The sequence below is a fragment of the Patiria miniata genome, unplaced genomic scaffold (genome assembly GCF_015706575.1).
Source record: "Patiria miniata isolate m_02_andy unplaced genomic scaffold, ASM1570657v1 HiC_scaffold_20, whole genome shotgun sequence".
Lineage (NCBI taxonomy): Eukaryota > Metazoa > Echinodermata > Asteroidea > Valvatida > Asterinidae > Patiria > Patiria miniata.
Genome location: NW_024037059.1, coordinates 30,046,240 through 30,061,837, shown reverse-complemented (window position 1 = coordinate 30,061,837; position 15,598 = coordinate 30,046,240). Strand labels below are relative to the sequence as shown.

The 15,598-nt window shown below is 40.3% G+C and overlaps 1 protein-coding gene across 1 annotated transcript in view; it reads right to left on the bottom strand.

Moving 5' to 3' along the window:
• Positions 1-15,395, bottom strand: part of LOC119728808 (speract receptor-like) — a gene marked incomplete at its 5' end in the record, with an annotated part of 28,643 nt that extends 13,248 nt beyond the window's left edge. The window contains 5 exons of the mRNA XM_038201208.1: positions 9,785-9,876; positions 10,889-10,987; positions 11,426-11,600; positions 11,792-11,860; positions 15,300-15,395. Coding sequence (XP_038057136.1) covers positions 9,785-9,876; positions 10,889-10,987; positions 11,426-11,600; positions 11,792-11,860; positions 15,300-15,395 — 531 coding nt within the window. The remainder of the gene's footprint in view (positions 1-9,784; positions 9,877-10,888; positions 10,988-11,425; positions 11,601-11,791; positions 11,861-15,299) is intronic.
• Positions 15,396-15,598: the final 203 nt, after the last annotated feature.

Genomic DNA, 15,598 nt, shown 5'->3' with positions numbered 1-15,598 from the left:
TCATCTTTCAAAAACAAGCAGAATCTGTGGGTGGGGCATTATCAAACAAATATTGACTGCTTTAAACTTGTAGTGTAGTAACTAGCCTCCCTCGGTGATCCATGGAGCATTCAATTCCCTGGGTGTCACCTCGGGAATAAAGAACGCTGCATGGAACATCTCAGGAGGCTAGTTTTACCACACCAACCAGTCGTTTGAGCATTTTTTCCCATTTGAAGCAACAAAAGTACTCAAAATCTTAAGATGAGTGCTTAACAACTAACCTGATGAAGATTTAGCTCTGTGAATGCTGTTTATTCAGAGGAAACAATTTTTTTTTTTTTAGGATCTCAATTTCAATTCAAAAGTTGCCGAGTCATATTTTGAATTGCGCCCAAAATCAGCATCCGAGATACGTTCTCATTCAGCTGATTGCAGTTATGCAATGTCACGCACTGAACCGATGAGTGATAGTAAATGCGCACGCATATGTGTAGTGTCAATGCTTGCGCGCACCCATTCACAGATTTGCCCAATGGGCGACTTTTGAGACGTTGGTGGCAGCAAACATACCGGTTCTTTTCAATAGTTTACAACATGTTAAATCTAAAGCGCGCATGCTCAATATGACGTGAACAATATGGAAAAAGGATGGGTGTGTTGGCTGCCACCAACGTCGCAAAAGTCTCCCATTACAAACCAACTACTAACGAAAATTTCCAAAAAAATGTGACACTTGACGTATCTTTGGAAATAGCCGCCTCTTATTGTTTTGTTCAAAATGACAGTTCCAGTAAGAATAATTTCACAGGCAGTCTGACCAGGTTTTATACTAAAGGTTGCTTTTCTAGTTTTATTTTTGTTGTAATGACCGTACTTGGGTCTCGATCATTTGTGGCTTGACTCTGATGTTCTTAAAATAATGGGCTATTCTTGTGTTATGTCCAAGATTTAACAAAAAGCCAAGCCACCTTAATTACCCCAACCATGTGCTATTTTTTTCTACGACAGCCGGTAACGGTCACTTCAATAGTGCGCATGTGTAAAACGTACGTGGGGTATATTTTCCAGATTTTTAACTTTATATCGTAGATACTTTAATATATTCTCGTTTTCAGTTCTTATTTTTAACCCTCCTTTTTCCATTTTTATATCTTTCAAAGTATAAAATCGTATTTGTAGGCATCTTAGCATCAATACATGTATACATGAATAAGGAGTAATATAAAAACACATGCAGCGGTGATATTTGTGCAATGTCCGTTTTGTGCTTCCGTAGACAGAGGTAGTTTGCCTGTCTGAACTGTAAACTTTATAGGCCTATATTGAACTTGAATAAAGATCATTATCATAGTGTTGCTATTTTTATGGTACTTGTGTGACAAAAATAGCAACTGGTTTTTCCAGTTTTGAGTAAAGGAGTGAAGCTATTGTTTCACCATTCATAGCATGACCAAGAAGGCCTGACATGTACACGTAAGCCTAAGGCTTACAACTTACAAGTTGATGGTAGTTTTGCCATACTATTTTTTAACATTTGGTGGAAGTATCACGTTTGTGGTGGAAAACTTTGGCTAACTGTTGATCCAGTTGAAGTAGGTGAGTTCATTACATACAGCATTTTGGCTGGATTTTACCAATGTTAAGTACTTGTACTTGGTACTCGTACTCAAGTACTACTTGAGTACTTTTTTTAGGGTGCTGGTACTAGTACTTGTACTCGAATACCAAAGTACTCGTTCTTAAAATGACGGTTCTCGTACTCGGGTAGCAAAGTACTCATACTCAATATGTCAAAATTGTACTCGGTGATCAAAGTACTCATACTCAAATAGCAGTACTCGAAAAAAATGGTATATAGCTTGACTTACTACGGCCTTATTTTATCAGTCTGACTGGGCCTGTCCAATTATACACACATTAAACCATTCGTCGTATGGCCATATTGGAAAAAGAAGTACTCGTACTCGGAAGTACAAGTTAAGCTCATACTCGAACTCGTACTCGGAAGTACAAGTACTCGTACTCGAAGCCCTGTCCTTGTACTCTGAAGTACAAGTACTCGTACTCGGTAACCTAAGTACTGGACAGTACTCGATACTCGGAAAAATGTACTCGACTACAACACTGGATTTTACATGAAGCTTTTCTTTTCATGTGTTTTGCTTTGTTTTTGAACATGTCAAATGTAGCCTATAGGCCTACCAGGAAAATTATGCATGAGATTTGCAGAATGTTTAGCATTTCAGTGCATGTGATGCGTGTAGGTATGTTTGTTATAAACATGATACTTCTGAAAAATATAGAATTCTCTTTTCTGAATTGCTGTCTGAAATCTGAGTCTGTATCATTGGTCCTTTTACATTAAGGCCTACTCCCATGTTATTATTTCTGCATAAAGTTATCGGCCATATATCTGAGTATTGAAGAACAGTAAACGGCCGCTGTTAATTTGTAACTCCCAATGAGTTAGCATGCAGTCAATTAATCAGTGTAAATGGGTCATTCTATAAATTAGGGGTCCAATAGGAAAATTTTTCTTTTTTGTTTTATAACTAAATAGGAAATGTATTAAAGTTAATGATACTTTATGTGTAACAAACTCCAATAAAAGTTGCATTGATAAAACCTACAAATTTGTTATCTTGATCCCATTTAGTTCCTGTTTTGATTAAAAAATAAAGCCGAAAATTCTCAAATTTTTGGCTTAACAGTGGGACAAAAATAATGCTACAAATTTACATTTTTGCCTCCTTAAAAGGTAAACTATGCCATTTTTTAGGTCAAAATGATGGATAGTACTAACTCAATTTCAACATGAGATACCATTTTTAAAGAAATAAATGTGTGAAGATGTGATATGGTGCTCCCCAATATTATGGTTTCACATGTAACATTTGGTGTCCCCTGGTGTCCCTGTTACGTGTGAACCAATTCTGCTGTGTGAAGTGTCTTGCATGGTTACATTGTTTACTTTTCCTTGGTATTTTACTAATTCTGTCCATTAAATAAAACGCTAAAGAAAAAACAAGACAGCAATGCTAAGAAACCAAAAATATATAACCATTTGTAATGTTGAAATAATTTCACACGTAACATGGTGTCCTGTCGTGTCCCAGTTACGTGTAAAGCCCAGTGTTTTTAATATTCCAGATGACATTAAGTTGTTAAGGATCTCCTTTCTGCTGAAAAGGTTTGCACTTTACCATCCTGATGGAAGTAAATACATCTCATATTATGAAAAACAAGATTGACCATAATTAAAATAACTTCAAGTTTTTGAGCCCTTTTACTGCAATGTCCCATTTTGGACCCCAATTTATAGAATAACCCAAATACAAATGTACGTATCCCAGGCTGGTTTGCCGTAAAAGAGATGGGTTGGGGCATATAGGGGTGTGCACTTGGTTAGTACAGAAACTAGGTACCCTATTGAAAAAATATGGGTACCCTATTGAAAAAAATACGGGTACCCTATTGAAAAAAATATGGGTACCTGGTACCCGTTAAAGAAATTCAGATTGTCCATAAAGGTCCGCATGATAGTACTACCACATCGGTGCGGCAATTATAGGCTAGATAGGGTGTATACAGTGAGCTCTTTAGCTATGTGGTGAAAACTGCAACTTTCGCAAGTATCATAAAATGTGAAATTGGATTTGAATGCAATGTATCCTGTTTTTCATTTTAAAATTTTCCCACTCACATTCGAAACAATTCTTTTTCTTTGACTGAGAAGTTACCAAGTAATTTGCAAAGTTGGTTACGGGTACTCGACTGCATAATCTGGAACCGATTCCTGACATTAACGGTCGGGTACTCGGGTACCCGGCTCCGATGCACAGCCCTAGGGGGCAATCACCTGTTTGTTATAATTTTGAACTTTTTCAGACACGTGTTTGTTCTGTTTTGATTAGGTCACATCTGAAATATGGCGGAGGCTGCAGACAAAACTGTCCTGGACAAGATCAGCCAGGAACATCTGGAATGTCCGATCTGTTGCTGTCTTTTCAAGGATCCCAAGATGCTGGACTGTCTGCACAGCTTTTGCCTGAAGTGTCTGGAAGAGATGATGAGCAAACAGAGGCCAGAGGCAGAGAAGATAACATGTCCAATCTGCAGGAGAGAGACACAAGTTCCCGATGGAGGATTGCAGAGTCTAGCTTCGTCTTTCTTCCTTAGTTCACTTGTCGATGAGGTCAAACAACAGGAGGCGGTATTAGGAGAAGCATCGACACCTACTGCCACATGTGACTGTGGAGAGGAAAAGGAGGCCAATTGGAGGTGTCTTGATTGTAGTGATAACCTCTGTCAGGAATGCCAGAAAGCCCATGGGAGGTTCAAGTCCACCAAAGACCATCAAATCATTTCATTGGGAGATTGGCACACATCTAAGACCCCTCCAGCAGAACATGGCAAACCCATCACCCGAATGTGTACGATCCACACTGACCATCCTCTGTGTTTCTACTGTGACACCTGCGATACCTTAATCTGCTCAATGTGTGTCGCATTAGATCATCGGTCGGCAGAGCACAATTTGCTAAAGATTGATGACCTGATCAGGTCCTTCCGCAGTGAGGTCGATAACATACTGCAGAAGTTCGAGAAGAGCAGGCAGCACTTCAAATCTACAGAAAAGTCAATCGAACATGCACGAAATAGATTGCAAAAGAAACTGGCTCAGGCTCATAGTGATATTGATGCAAAAGCGGAGGCAGAGATCACTAAAATCAGAAACAAAGCAAAGCTTCTCACCGACAAGGTCAACGAAATCGGTCAGGAGAGAGACAGTGAGTACGAAAAGGCGCTCATGCACAACCGTGACCAGATAGAACGCGCAGATCAGACCATCGCGGCAGTAAATGACTTGATGAGACAAGCCGATGATTTCGAGCTTTTGGAGCTCAAGCCGAAGGTGATGCACAACTTGGAATTCCAGAAGGAGCTCAAGTGTGAACCGGTGAATCATGGTCCGTCATTCATTGGTGTCAAATGTCAAGATGTTGTGAGTGATGCAGAGCTTGGGGAGGTCTGTGTCAGCGAAAAATGGCAGTTAAAGGAAGAGTTCAGCAAAGAAGGTACCGGTGACGAGGAATTTCAATACGCCACGGCTGTTGCATGTTTCAGAAACGGGGACATTGTAGTAACTGACAAATATTTGAAACGATTATCGTTGTTTAGCTCAACTGGGAGGTATAAAACATCGCTTGCCGATGTTAGGCATCAGTTGGAAGCTCCTTTGGGTGTTGCAGTGACCCAGGATGATCTGCTTTTCGTCACGGACCAAAAGAAAGTGAAGGTTTTTGACACTGAGCTCCACTTTGTTCGCGAGTTTACACCTTCGGTTGACGATGCCGATGGGCAATCAGAGAGTTACCTCACTGCTGTTGCTGTGGACAGTCAACGAGTAGCAGTCGCTGACAAGGGGAGAAAGGTCATCAGTGTCCTCAGCCTGGACGGATCATTGATTTCAAGCATCTCGAATAACATGCTTAACTATAACTTGGCAATAAGCAATTTTGGCTGTTTAGTCTTCACAAACTTTGAGGGCCAAAGTTTGCTGTGCGTTGACTTTAAAGGTAAAGAGATGTTCAGTGTCAAGACATTCGTGAATGGCAAAGCTGCTAAGCCAGGTAGTGTCCTGTGCGATGATGATGAGACCATCTATGTTGTTGTTCATCCTGGCAATAGGGGAAGCTCTGCAGTGCAACGTTACGATTCAAATGGTGCATTCGTAGCAACAGTAGCTCAAGGGATGTACAATCCGTTAGGAATGGCGTTCACCCCCACTGGCGATGTAGTTGTCGCTGACCTACACTCCGTTAAGATCTTTGAGCGGATGTGATTTGCTTGATTATGGCCCTCCAAAAAACTAACCGCTGTACTTGAACCAGGGCTAACCTGCATCCAATGAGTTGTCTTACAAGGCCCCGCAGAACATTACCTGTTGTATAGTTGAACCATTGCTATTTACACCTGACATTATCAAATTTACCCAGATTGTAAAACCTGTTTGAAATTGAATTAACTGCTAACGTTTGTGTGTTTCAGTTAACTCCCCTCAATGTATTTGTGATGCGATCAAGCTACATGAGTCGTTTGTGGACCCTGGTCAAATTTTTTTTATTACGAATTTGAAAAGAGCACAATCTCAGCATTACTGATGTGAAAACCGCATGCTGATACCATCTTTAGTTCAAAATTGTGGAAGTCGGAACACCAAGAGATGTGATGAAGTGATGTGATGAAGTGGCCCTATTTTGGCCTGTATCTCCAAATAAAAATTCCCGACAAACGACTTATTTAGGTTGATCGCATCACATTTTGGCATGTGCGTTGGCCTGAATGGCCTATGATGTACTCTCCAGTGGAGAAAGAGAAAAAGCGTTGAATGTTTCTTGAACCATACAACAGTTTTTGCTTACAAACCATTTTAAGATTGAAGGGACCGTAAGTTTTTAACATTCAACATTCAATTCACAAAATTGATATTTACTACTGCAATGTCACAAACTATGGTCATCACTCCACGTAATATTATCCATAATAATAAAAAGTCCATAACTTTTATGTTAGGTGATATAAAATGTCTTAAATCTTAATGAAGCGTATTTTGCCATCTTCATTTTGTAAAAGTACACTGTATATGAAACACAAATGGCACGTGACTATGTAAATATTCAATTCAAAGCTTTGTACATTTTGCATGTATAATTCCTTGGATCACAAAGCTGACGACCAATCACACAAACCATTTGTGCAATGTCCGTTTTGTGCTTCCGTAGTTAATGTGGACAGGCTGCCTCGTTGAACTCTAAACTTGAATCAATAGCATTTGTATTGTTGGTACATGACGTTGGCTTAGTGCCTACTATGTACAGTGTACATGTCCATACTGGTTGTGTACAGTGAGATTAAAATAGCAAAGTTGGTTTTTCCCATGATGAGTTATTGCCATATTACTATCTAAACCAAATTAAGCTTTCACATTGCAATCGCGTATTCCTTCTGTGTGTCCGAGTTTGTTTCTGCATTCAATAGCAGTTGAACAATAGAGGACAATTATGAATGTGGTACCCAATTCCAAAGAGGTCCCCAATTTGGATTCGTGTATAAAACATATGGGGTATCTTCCTAAAAAGTTGAAGTACAAACATAAGAAGGACAATAGGGGGTCCCTGATTGCAGGCAAATTACACACTTTTCCAGTTAAAGGGAAAATACAACATTTGCAAACATCAAAAAATAAAACTACCAAATCATTTTGAAATACCTTGCTGAATACAACATTTGCAAACATCAAAAAATAAAACTACCAAATCATTTTGAAATACTTTGCTGGACTGTTAGTGAATGACAGTGTAAAGCATCCTGTAAAATCATGGCACCTGGTATACTGTCATTTTCAAGAAAAGTGTTATTTTTTTATCAATTTCCAACGCTGATCGGCCGATCAGCGTTGGAAAAAAACTGGCTTTTTTCAAATACTGGCCCCAAATCGCACTTGTTTGCAATCGATTACAAACCAATGAACGGGTACGAGCTAGCTAGACTGGTTCCCTGACCTTACAATTCCCCAATGTATGTAAACTGCTCTGTTTCTTCTTATATGGAGTCAGGGAACCAGACTACAGGAAAATGATTGTTTTTCTTGGTTTTTATAGCATTTTCGAACCCAAAACCTTAAAAAAGTCAGTGTAACTATATTTGCTATATATTTCCAACCCCCCAATTCCATCCATTTCTGAAAATTACAGCAAAAGCAAATGATGTATATTCCCTTTAACTGTATAAAGTTCAGTCATTAATCTCAACCAAACATGCAAGGTGGTCTGTGCATGGAGAGGAGGCCGATGTAAAAAAAATCTTTTGCAATATGGATATTTATGCGCAGCCCAGATTCTTACTAACTGCCTGTGCATGTACACAAACTGACTGACATAGGTTAGATTCATTAGACCTCGTAAATATCGGCCTTCTCTCCATGGACTTACGGTGATATTGTGGGTTTTCAAGGACATTCGTTTTCCTTGTACGATAATTCTGTATGTAAGGTTTAGTTTTGACTTATAAGCTAATGAATATTTTATCTATGCTTTATGGTTTGATTTAATTTCCTTCTTATGCTGTAAGCACACGTTTTACAAAAATGCTTTAGTCAGGCAGTTCTTCGCTTGTTCTTCAAGTCGTTTGTCTGTGATTTACTTGAAATATCTGGACCACCTGTTGGTTGTTTCAGTTGACGCAAACATATGTACATGTTCCTATTCACACTTCTTCACGGCCCAATATTTTCGGTACCATACACATGTACATGTACATCTGAATTGGATGAAGGTCCTACATGACAGATGTCACTTAAACAATTGTTAAAACAGCATGCCAGGGGCATCGCGCAAGTTGCATTTTTTTTCTGTCAATCCATTTTTGAAACTTTAGTTTTTCTCTTATTCTCCTAAAATTTTATTCAATTGCTTATTTTACTCCTTAGCAAATTCCTTTTTGTGTTTTTGTATTTCTTTTGAAGTATTTAAGAATTTTTTTTTTTATGAGAATTTAAAAAAATATTGCATGTGAAGGATTTTTAGTTAACGGAGACTAAATTAATCTTTGGAGAAGTTTATTTTGTTTCCTTGATTCCTTTTCTTTTTTGTCCCAGTTTCTCTAAGTCAATTGCAACCTAATCATTTGAACCGGGTTTTTTTTCTTACTGAGCCATTTTTTTTGCTGTTACACACAGCCAATATGACAATTCAATGACTAAAAAGACTATTCAAGGCTGACAAAGTTCTATGCACTTAGCAACGAACCTAGCAAGAGCAGTGTGTGCAGATGCACATGGGTTTTGCGTGTTGCACGTTTTGTTCCCATGCGCTTCAAAGTTAGGTTAAAACATTCCATGAAGGGGTAGTTTGGAAAAGTACAAGGACATTTTCAAATTACTTTTATATTGAAACTGAAGAACGTTTTTATGACATTTCTGGTAAATTATTCAGTTATCTTGCAAAAAACAAGTAGTATCTGTGGGTGGGGCGTAATAAAACATTTTGACTGCTTTAAACTCATAGCGTAGTAAAACTAGCCTCCCTCGGTGATCCATGGTGCATTCTATTTCCCTGGGTGTCACCTCGGGAATAAAGAACGCTGTATGGATCATCTCGGGAGGCTAGTTTTACCACACCAACCAAAGTAGTCAATACTTGTATAATATCTTCAAGCTTGGGGATTCAAACAATTTTTGTTTGTCATTCAAATATGGAGTGTGTTCGAGTAGCTCACCCGGATCAAGTCGGGTAAAGGCAGACGGGTTAGCCAAGAGAGCTGTGCTAATGAATCGCTCAAACGCAGGCCATCGTGAGCCTCACATGACGACCATAGCTGTGGCCGTTGCCACTGACAAAATGCCCTTTTCATACTGAGTCTTATTTTCAAATTTTCTGCTTTTCCATCAATCGAAATAAGTAAAAATGCCAGGATGAAATTGCAGCCTCTAAAGTCGCAATGAGATCAATAAATAATTATGTTTAGGCTTCACATAAAGTTGATTTTTGGGTCCACTTGATCTTTTCCGCTGTCCAACCGCCATATTAGTCCATTTTGTGGAATTGACCAGCGCATGCGTGTGACGTATTTCCACCAGTGACTCTGCTCCATGAGCAGGGTCTGTGGTGGCTGACCCGGGTGAGCCCCGAGAATGACGTCAGAGCTAATCAAACGGCACGGGGCTAACCTGGGTCGACCCGGGTGAGCTAATCGAAAGAACCCTAAAAAAGGAGCTACGCAAAGAAAATAAATGTCGTACCTTCATGGCAACCAGTCCTCTCTCTACTAGATTGTATCCCCCGAGTTCCTCCAGTACCTGTCTGCATTCAGGACTCACATGAATCTTGAGCGCTATTAAATTGATGGGGTGAGGAAAAATAAATTATTCAAAAGCAAAACGAAAAATACCAAAGAAAATCAATTATGCTAAAGAAAATCAAATAAAAGCTTCTGCTCAAAAGTATAAAATATCATGAACATTTTCCGTGAATAATTGAAGTTGGGTTATACCATAGAGCTATAATAAATTACTAGAGCACTAACTCGCTGTACACATGAAGCCTGCATGGACTAAATTTATGGCTCTGCTTACCACAAAATTCCACGCTTACGATCATCATTTTGTGCTCACCACGCTAGCACAATTCTGCACTAACCCTATAAGCACGGAATCCTAGTACAGGACATACGCATATGCACAAGCCAAAATTCCTGGCTAACCCGTGAAATACGCTTACCGCCAGCAGGGAATTTTCTGCTATAGTAAGCACAGATTTTTGCTAACGGTATTAGAGCCATGAAATTGTGCCCAGTTGGGCGCATCCATTTTTTGTGCACAAACCTAGGAAAACTCGAAATTTAGTACGGCTTTAGTATGGCTATTTGCATATCTGCATTTGTATTCTATACCAGTGCGTTATCGAAGCCGATACGCCCACAACCAAAAAGCACAATTAGTACATGAGCGTTTCATTTTGCTCTGCGTAAACCTACGCAAACTCAAACGCATAGGCGCTGCAGATGACATTTGCCGTAACATTTTTCACCGTCATACTCACAGAAAACGCACTTACGTTGTTTGCGTAATGTACTTGCGCCTTGCCTTTTAATAGAGTACATTATTCGAAATCCATTCCGTGTGATTTTATTATGTTCTACAAACACGCACATGAATTCAAAATGTCTGCGCCCAGGACAGCTTCAAAGTATCATGCATGGGGTCCACAGCGCCAATGGAATGAAGCTTTCCAACATGAGGTGAGGCTGGTTCATACTTCACGCTTAATTACGTTTGTGCGTTCACTTTCTCAAATCCATATATCAGCATAATTTGAGTTGTCTTGTGTAACAAGATTCTACTTACCGAGTCCGTTAGACTCCATACGAGACGCTGTGTTGACCGTGTCACCAAAGAGGCAATACCGAGGCATGGTCAGGCCAACTACACCCGCCAAACAAGATCCTTGAAAAAAGTCCAAAACAATGAAGAAATTGTCATACATACACAACATTATCAAGCACAAATAGCTTGAGCAGAGCTTGAAGTTGTGATTCACTTTTGACTGGACTTGTAATGTACTAGCTTGTGACTAGACTTGTGATGTACTTGTGACTGGACTTGTGATGTACTTGTGACTGGACTTGTGATGTACTTGTGACTGGACTTGTGATATACTTGTGACTGGACTTGTGATGTACTTGTGACTGGACTTGTGATGTACTTGTGACTGGACTTGTGGTTTACTTGTGACTGGACTTGTGACGTACTTGTGACTGGACTTGTGACTGGACTTGTGATGTACTCGTGACTGGACTTGTGATGTACTTGTGACTATAGACTTGTGATGTAGTTGCGATCCATCATGAGTACCTCGACTACAAGCAAAGACAACGATCTTACCTGAGTGAATACCGATTCGGAGTTTGAGTTTCTCCTCTTCTTTGTGCGGCACGATGAAACTACTAAAGCCCTCCAGCAAATGCCATGCACCGGAGGAGATCATACCGGCGTGACGGTTGCCATTACGGAGCGGTAGGCCGGAGACCAGCATGTAGGCATCGCCAATAGTTTCAACCTTTGTAAGACGTTATCATTTATTATTGGTTAGTTTTGCTTTCAGATATAATAGAAAACATGTTTACATCTTTTTTTTGTCTTAATGTAACTTGGAACTATTAGCTAATAGCACATTTTAACGTCCTGTGATTTACATTTTGTTGCAAGTTTGGTTTTAAACAATCTGCTGGGTTATATGGAATAATTTACCTTGTAAACGTAATAGTTGGAAATGATGGCATCGAACAGCGTGCACAAGGCTTTCAACAAGTTAACGACCTGGCAAGTTGAGAACAAGACGTTAATGGTGAAAATGCGGGGATAGGTTTGGTTTGCAGTAATTTGAGATGACAATTTGAAAAAATTTGAATACACTAAGCCGCTTTTCAATTTTGTATTTGTATATTGGTACCTATAAAACTATACATGCAACTATATTTATGCAATGAACGATGAAAAGGCGTATATGAAAAGGTGGTATAAGAATAAATTTAGACCTTTAAGTCAAACCATTGACGAAATTGCCACACAATTGAAGCCCCAAATCTAACTGAAGAAATCTCATGCATCTCATACATGTACTTGGCCTTAAAGCTACAGTCCATCATTTGCAGCTATCCAAAAAGTAACTAATGTAATTATTGTTGAAAAACATACTCAGTTGAAAGATAGTAAGGGGACTAAACTCCCTGTGAAATTCTTCTTTCTGGCAAGCTGTCATTTTGAAGAAATCAACAAAAGACGACCTTTCCAATGGTGTGTCTAAAGAGGCACCGTTGGAAATTTCCGTTAGTAGTTCGTTTTTTTATGCGGCAAAGTGCGCGCAAGCGTTGACACAACGCACACACGCGCGCGGTTGCTACACGACATCGTGTAGCAGCTGCAATCGGATCAGTGAGAACGTGTCTCAGACACTGCATTCAGGCCCAATTGAAAACACGATTCAGCAACTTTTCATTTGAAATTGAGATCCTAGAATGCTGTTTTTCTCGGAATATACAGCTGAAGCTGAGCTGAAACTTCATCAAGTTAGTTGTTAGCACCCTTCTTTAGATTTTGAGCACGTTTGTTGCTTCAAACGAACAAAATGCACAAATTACAAATGATGGACTGTACCTTTAAGTGCATGCTTAGCCAGGCCCGATCATAAACCTATGGACTCCGTTCACGAACCCAGAGGGCGCTTTTTGACAACTTTCGAGAGCCCTAGTTGGAGAGACGCATCATGTGCATATGGCGTGAAATACGCAAGATTAATTGTTTTGCGGATTTGCACCAACCCGTAGCTTCTTCACGTGAACGTCAGCTGCAATGCGTTCGAATGTAAAAATAATAGTGTAAATAATAATAAAAGCTTCTATATAACGCTTTATACTAAAAGCTCTTACCCATGAACATGAGCACCATGTTTCCTGTCAGGGTTCAAACCCAGTACCATGGCACACGAGTCGAACACTGTAACCATTGGCAGGGGCGTAGCAAGGTCATTTTTATTGGGGGGGGTGGTTTAAAAATGTCTTGAAAAGGGCACTTGCACGTCCGTGCTGAAATGTAGACAGGTTTTTTCTCCCGACAATTGGCCTCCATGAAATCACATGGGGGGGGGGGGGCCCTGGTATGGGGTGCTTGTTCAGAAAAAAAACTGGCACTTGTTAACAAAAGGAGGGCACTCTTCACAAATATGGGGGGGGGTAGGCGCTGGTGAAAAAAAGGGCATTTGAATGGAAAAGGGCAGTCTTTACAAAATATTGGGGCGTTTATATCCCCCTTACCCCCCCCCCCCCTCCCCACCCCACTGGCTACACCTATGATTGGCCAACAGCGCTCCACAATGTCCCTCCCAGTGGTCTTCCCCAACTTTCCCTTTATAACCGTCGAGGGGTACCTGTGCACGAAGTCTATAGGCTGGGGCTGGCATGTGACGACAGCATATGTTTTGAATTTCTGCTGCAGCCAGGCTTTTTGTCAATCTTCCTCATGGTAGTGTAGTGCCCGTCTAAAATGTGCATGTTTGGGAAGTGCAAATTGCTTTGCCGCTGGTATTGGTTGCATGCTTGCAGAGTTTTTGAGAACAGCTCGTGCGAACAACGCACGCGATTCAATGGTGTTATTTTGACAGGTTGAATGCACACTCACGTCAAAGTTTGTGCCAAGTTTGAAGTTGTTTGGGCGATTGGTTCTCGAAAAAGCTGCAAAAATAGTGCAGATATTCACCCCTACTGGACAATGGTATCGCCCTGCAGAAAGGTTGCTCAGTTGACCGCCTACTATGGTCGCTTAGTCGACTGCAAAAAATAATGTGCCCGACGCGTGCAGCCACCACGTACGTGTACATACGGAAACATATGGTATGCAGTGCTATTCACCCACACTGGACAATGGTATCGCCCTACAATGCATGTGCCCTTCCTTTTTCCAGCGTTGCGTCATATTGAGCACGCACGCTTTCACTTAACCCTAAAAGGGCCGGGGGGGGGGGGTGGGCAGAACTTTTTCCGCAATAACCTTGAAAAAATTTTCACGACCCGAGCTGTTATGACTTTTAGCCTCGAGCATCTTTTGATACCAAAAAATTTTCCGGCGCTTCGCATCGTGAAAACTGAATTTTCTCTTATACGTCGTGTACACAGACGTAGAATTGCCATTCGTACATATGAATAATTAATTAGCCATAATTCCAAAACCCTTTGACCTATAGTCATGAAATTTCTTGGGTATGTTTATGAAGAGTTGCTCTATGCATGTACCGAGTTTCAAAATCTTTCGTCAGTTAATGGCCAAGATCTTAATGGGGGGGGGGAATCCCCCCCCCCCCCCCCCCCCGAGAGATGGTCAAAATAACCCGGTTAAACATGATGTCAACAATTGATGGTCTAGGTGGTGGTTTAGGCTATAAATACTGCCGCATTTGCCTCAGAAAATGTTGCTTTTTTGCAGCTTTTTTGAGAACGGCTCATCCAAACAAATTCAAGCTCGGCACTGCACACTCTGGAGTCCCGAGCAATACACCCGCCGATTTTCAACTTCATACGGTGCCCGGTTCTGAAGATAATCAAAATACACACAGACAGAGATTTCCGGAATTATAGTTAGATTAGCCCGACTGCGTCTGGCCGTACAGTACTATCGCAAGCTACTACAGAGCTTGCGACAGTACTGTACGGCCAGACGCAGTTGGGCTATAGTTAGATATACAACACTTAGCTTTTGCTGTAATTTTCAGAAATGGATGGATTTGGGGGTTAGTATTTTCAGCAAATAATGTTACACTGACCTGTTTAAAGTTTTTGTGTTCATAGATACTGGCGGAAAAAAACAAGAAAAAATGCTGTTCTTGTAGTCTGGTTGCCTGACTCTACTTTATATGAAACGGACCAATTTATACTATGTCGAGGAATTGTCAGATCAGGGAACCAGACTAGCTGGCTTGTGGACTAACTAAATTTGGTGAATTAGGGGCAGTATTTAAAAACAAAAACAAGTCATTTTTTTTCCCAAGCCGACCATCGTTGGAAATGGATTCCAAAATTCCACTTTTCTTAAAAATGACATCACACCTAAATAGTTTCATAGGATGCTTGAAAGAATTTTATTCACTTTCAGTCAAGTTAGGTATTTCATAATAATTTGGCAGTTTTGTTTTTGGATGTTTGCAAATGTTGTTTATTACCTTTAATTTAATTTCATCAAGCTAGTTTGTATATTTTTTTTGACTTACGTATCTGCCAGTTCCGAAGAATGGAGCGAGTTGAACAGTATCCTTGACGTCCCACGCCCAGTCCTTGTACACATACGTCTTCTTGCCGGGTCTTAGGTGTTAAGATCATGACCGCCTCGTATGCCTTAGTGGTCTTCTCGTCTTCATATGTATCCCAGCCGAGAACTATGACAAACAAAAACCCACAAGGACAAAAAACAACAACCGTACAATAAATAACGCCAATACTGGTGTAGTTTAGAACTACAAGAGTTCAAAGGTTTGGCGATCATGTAGCTTAAGAAACTCTAGCTTGGGAA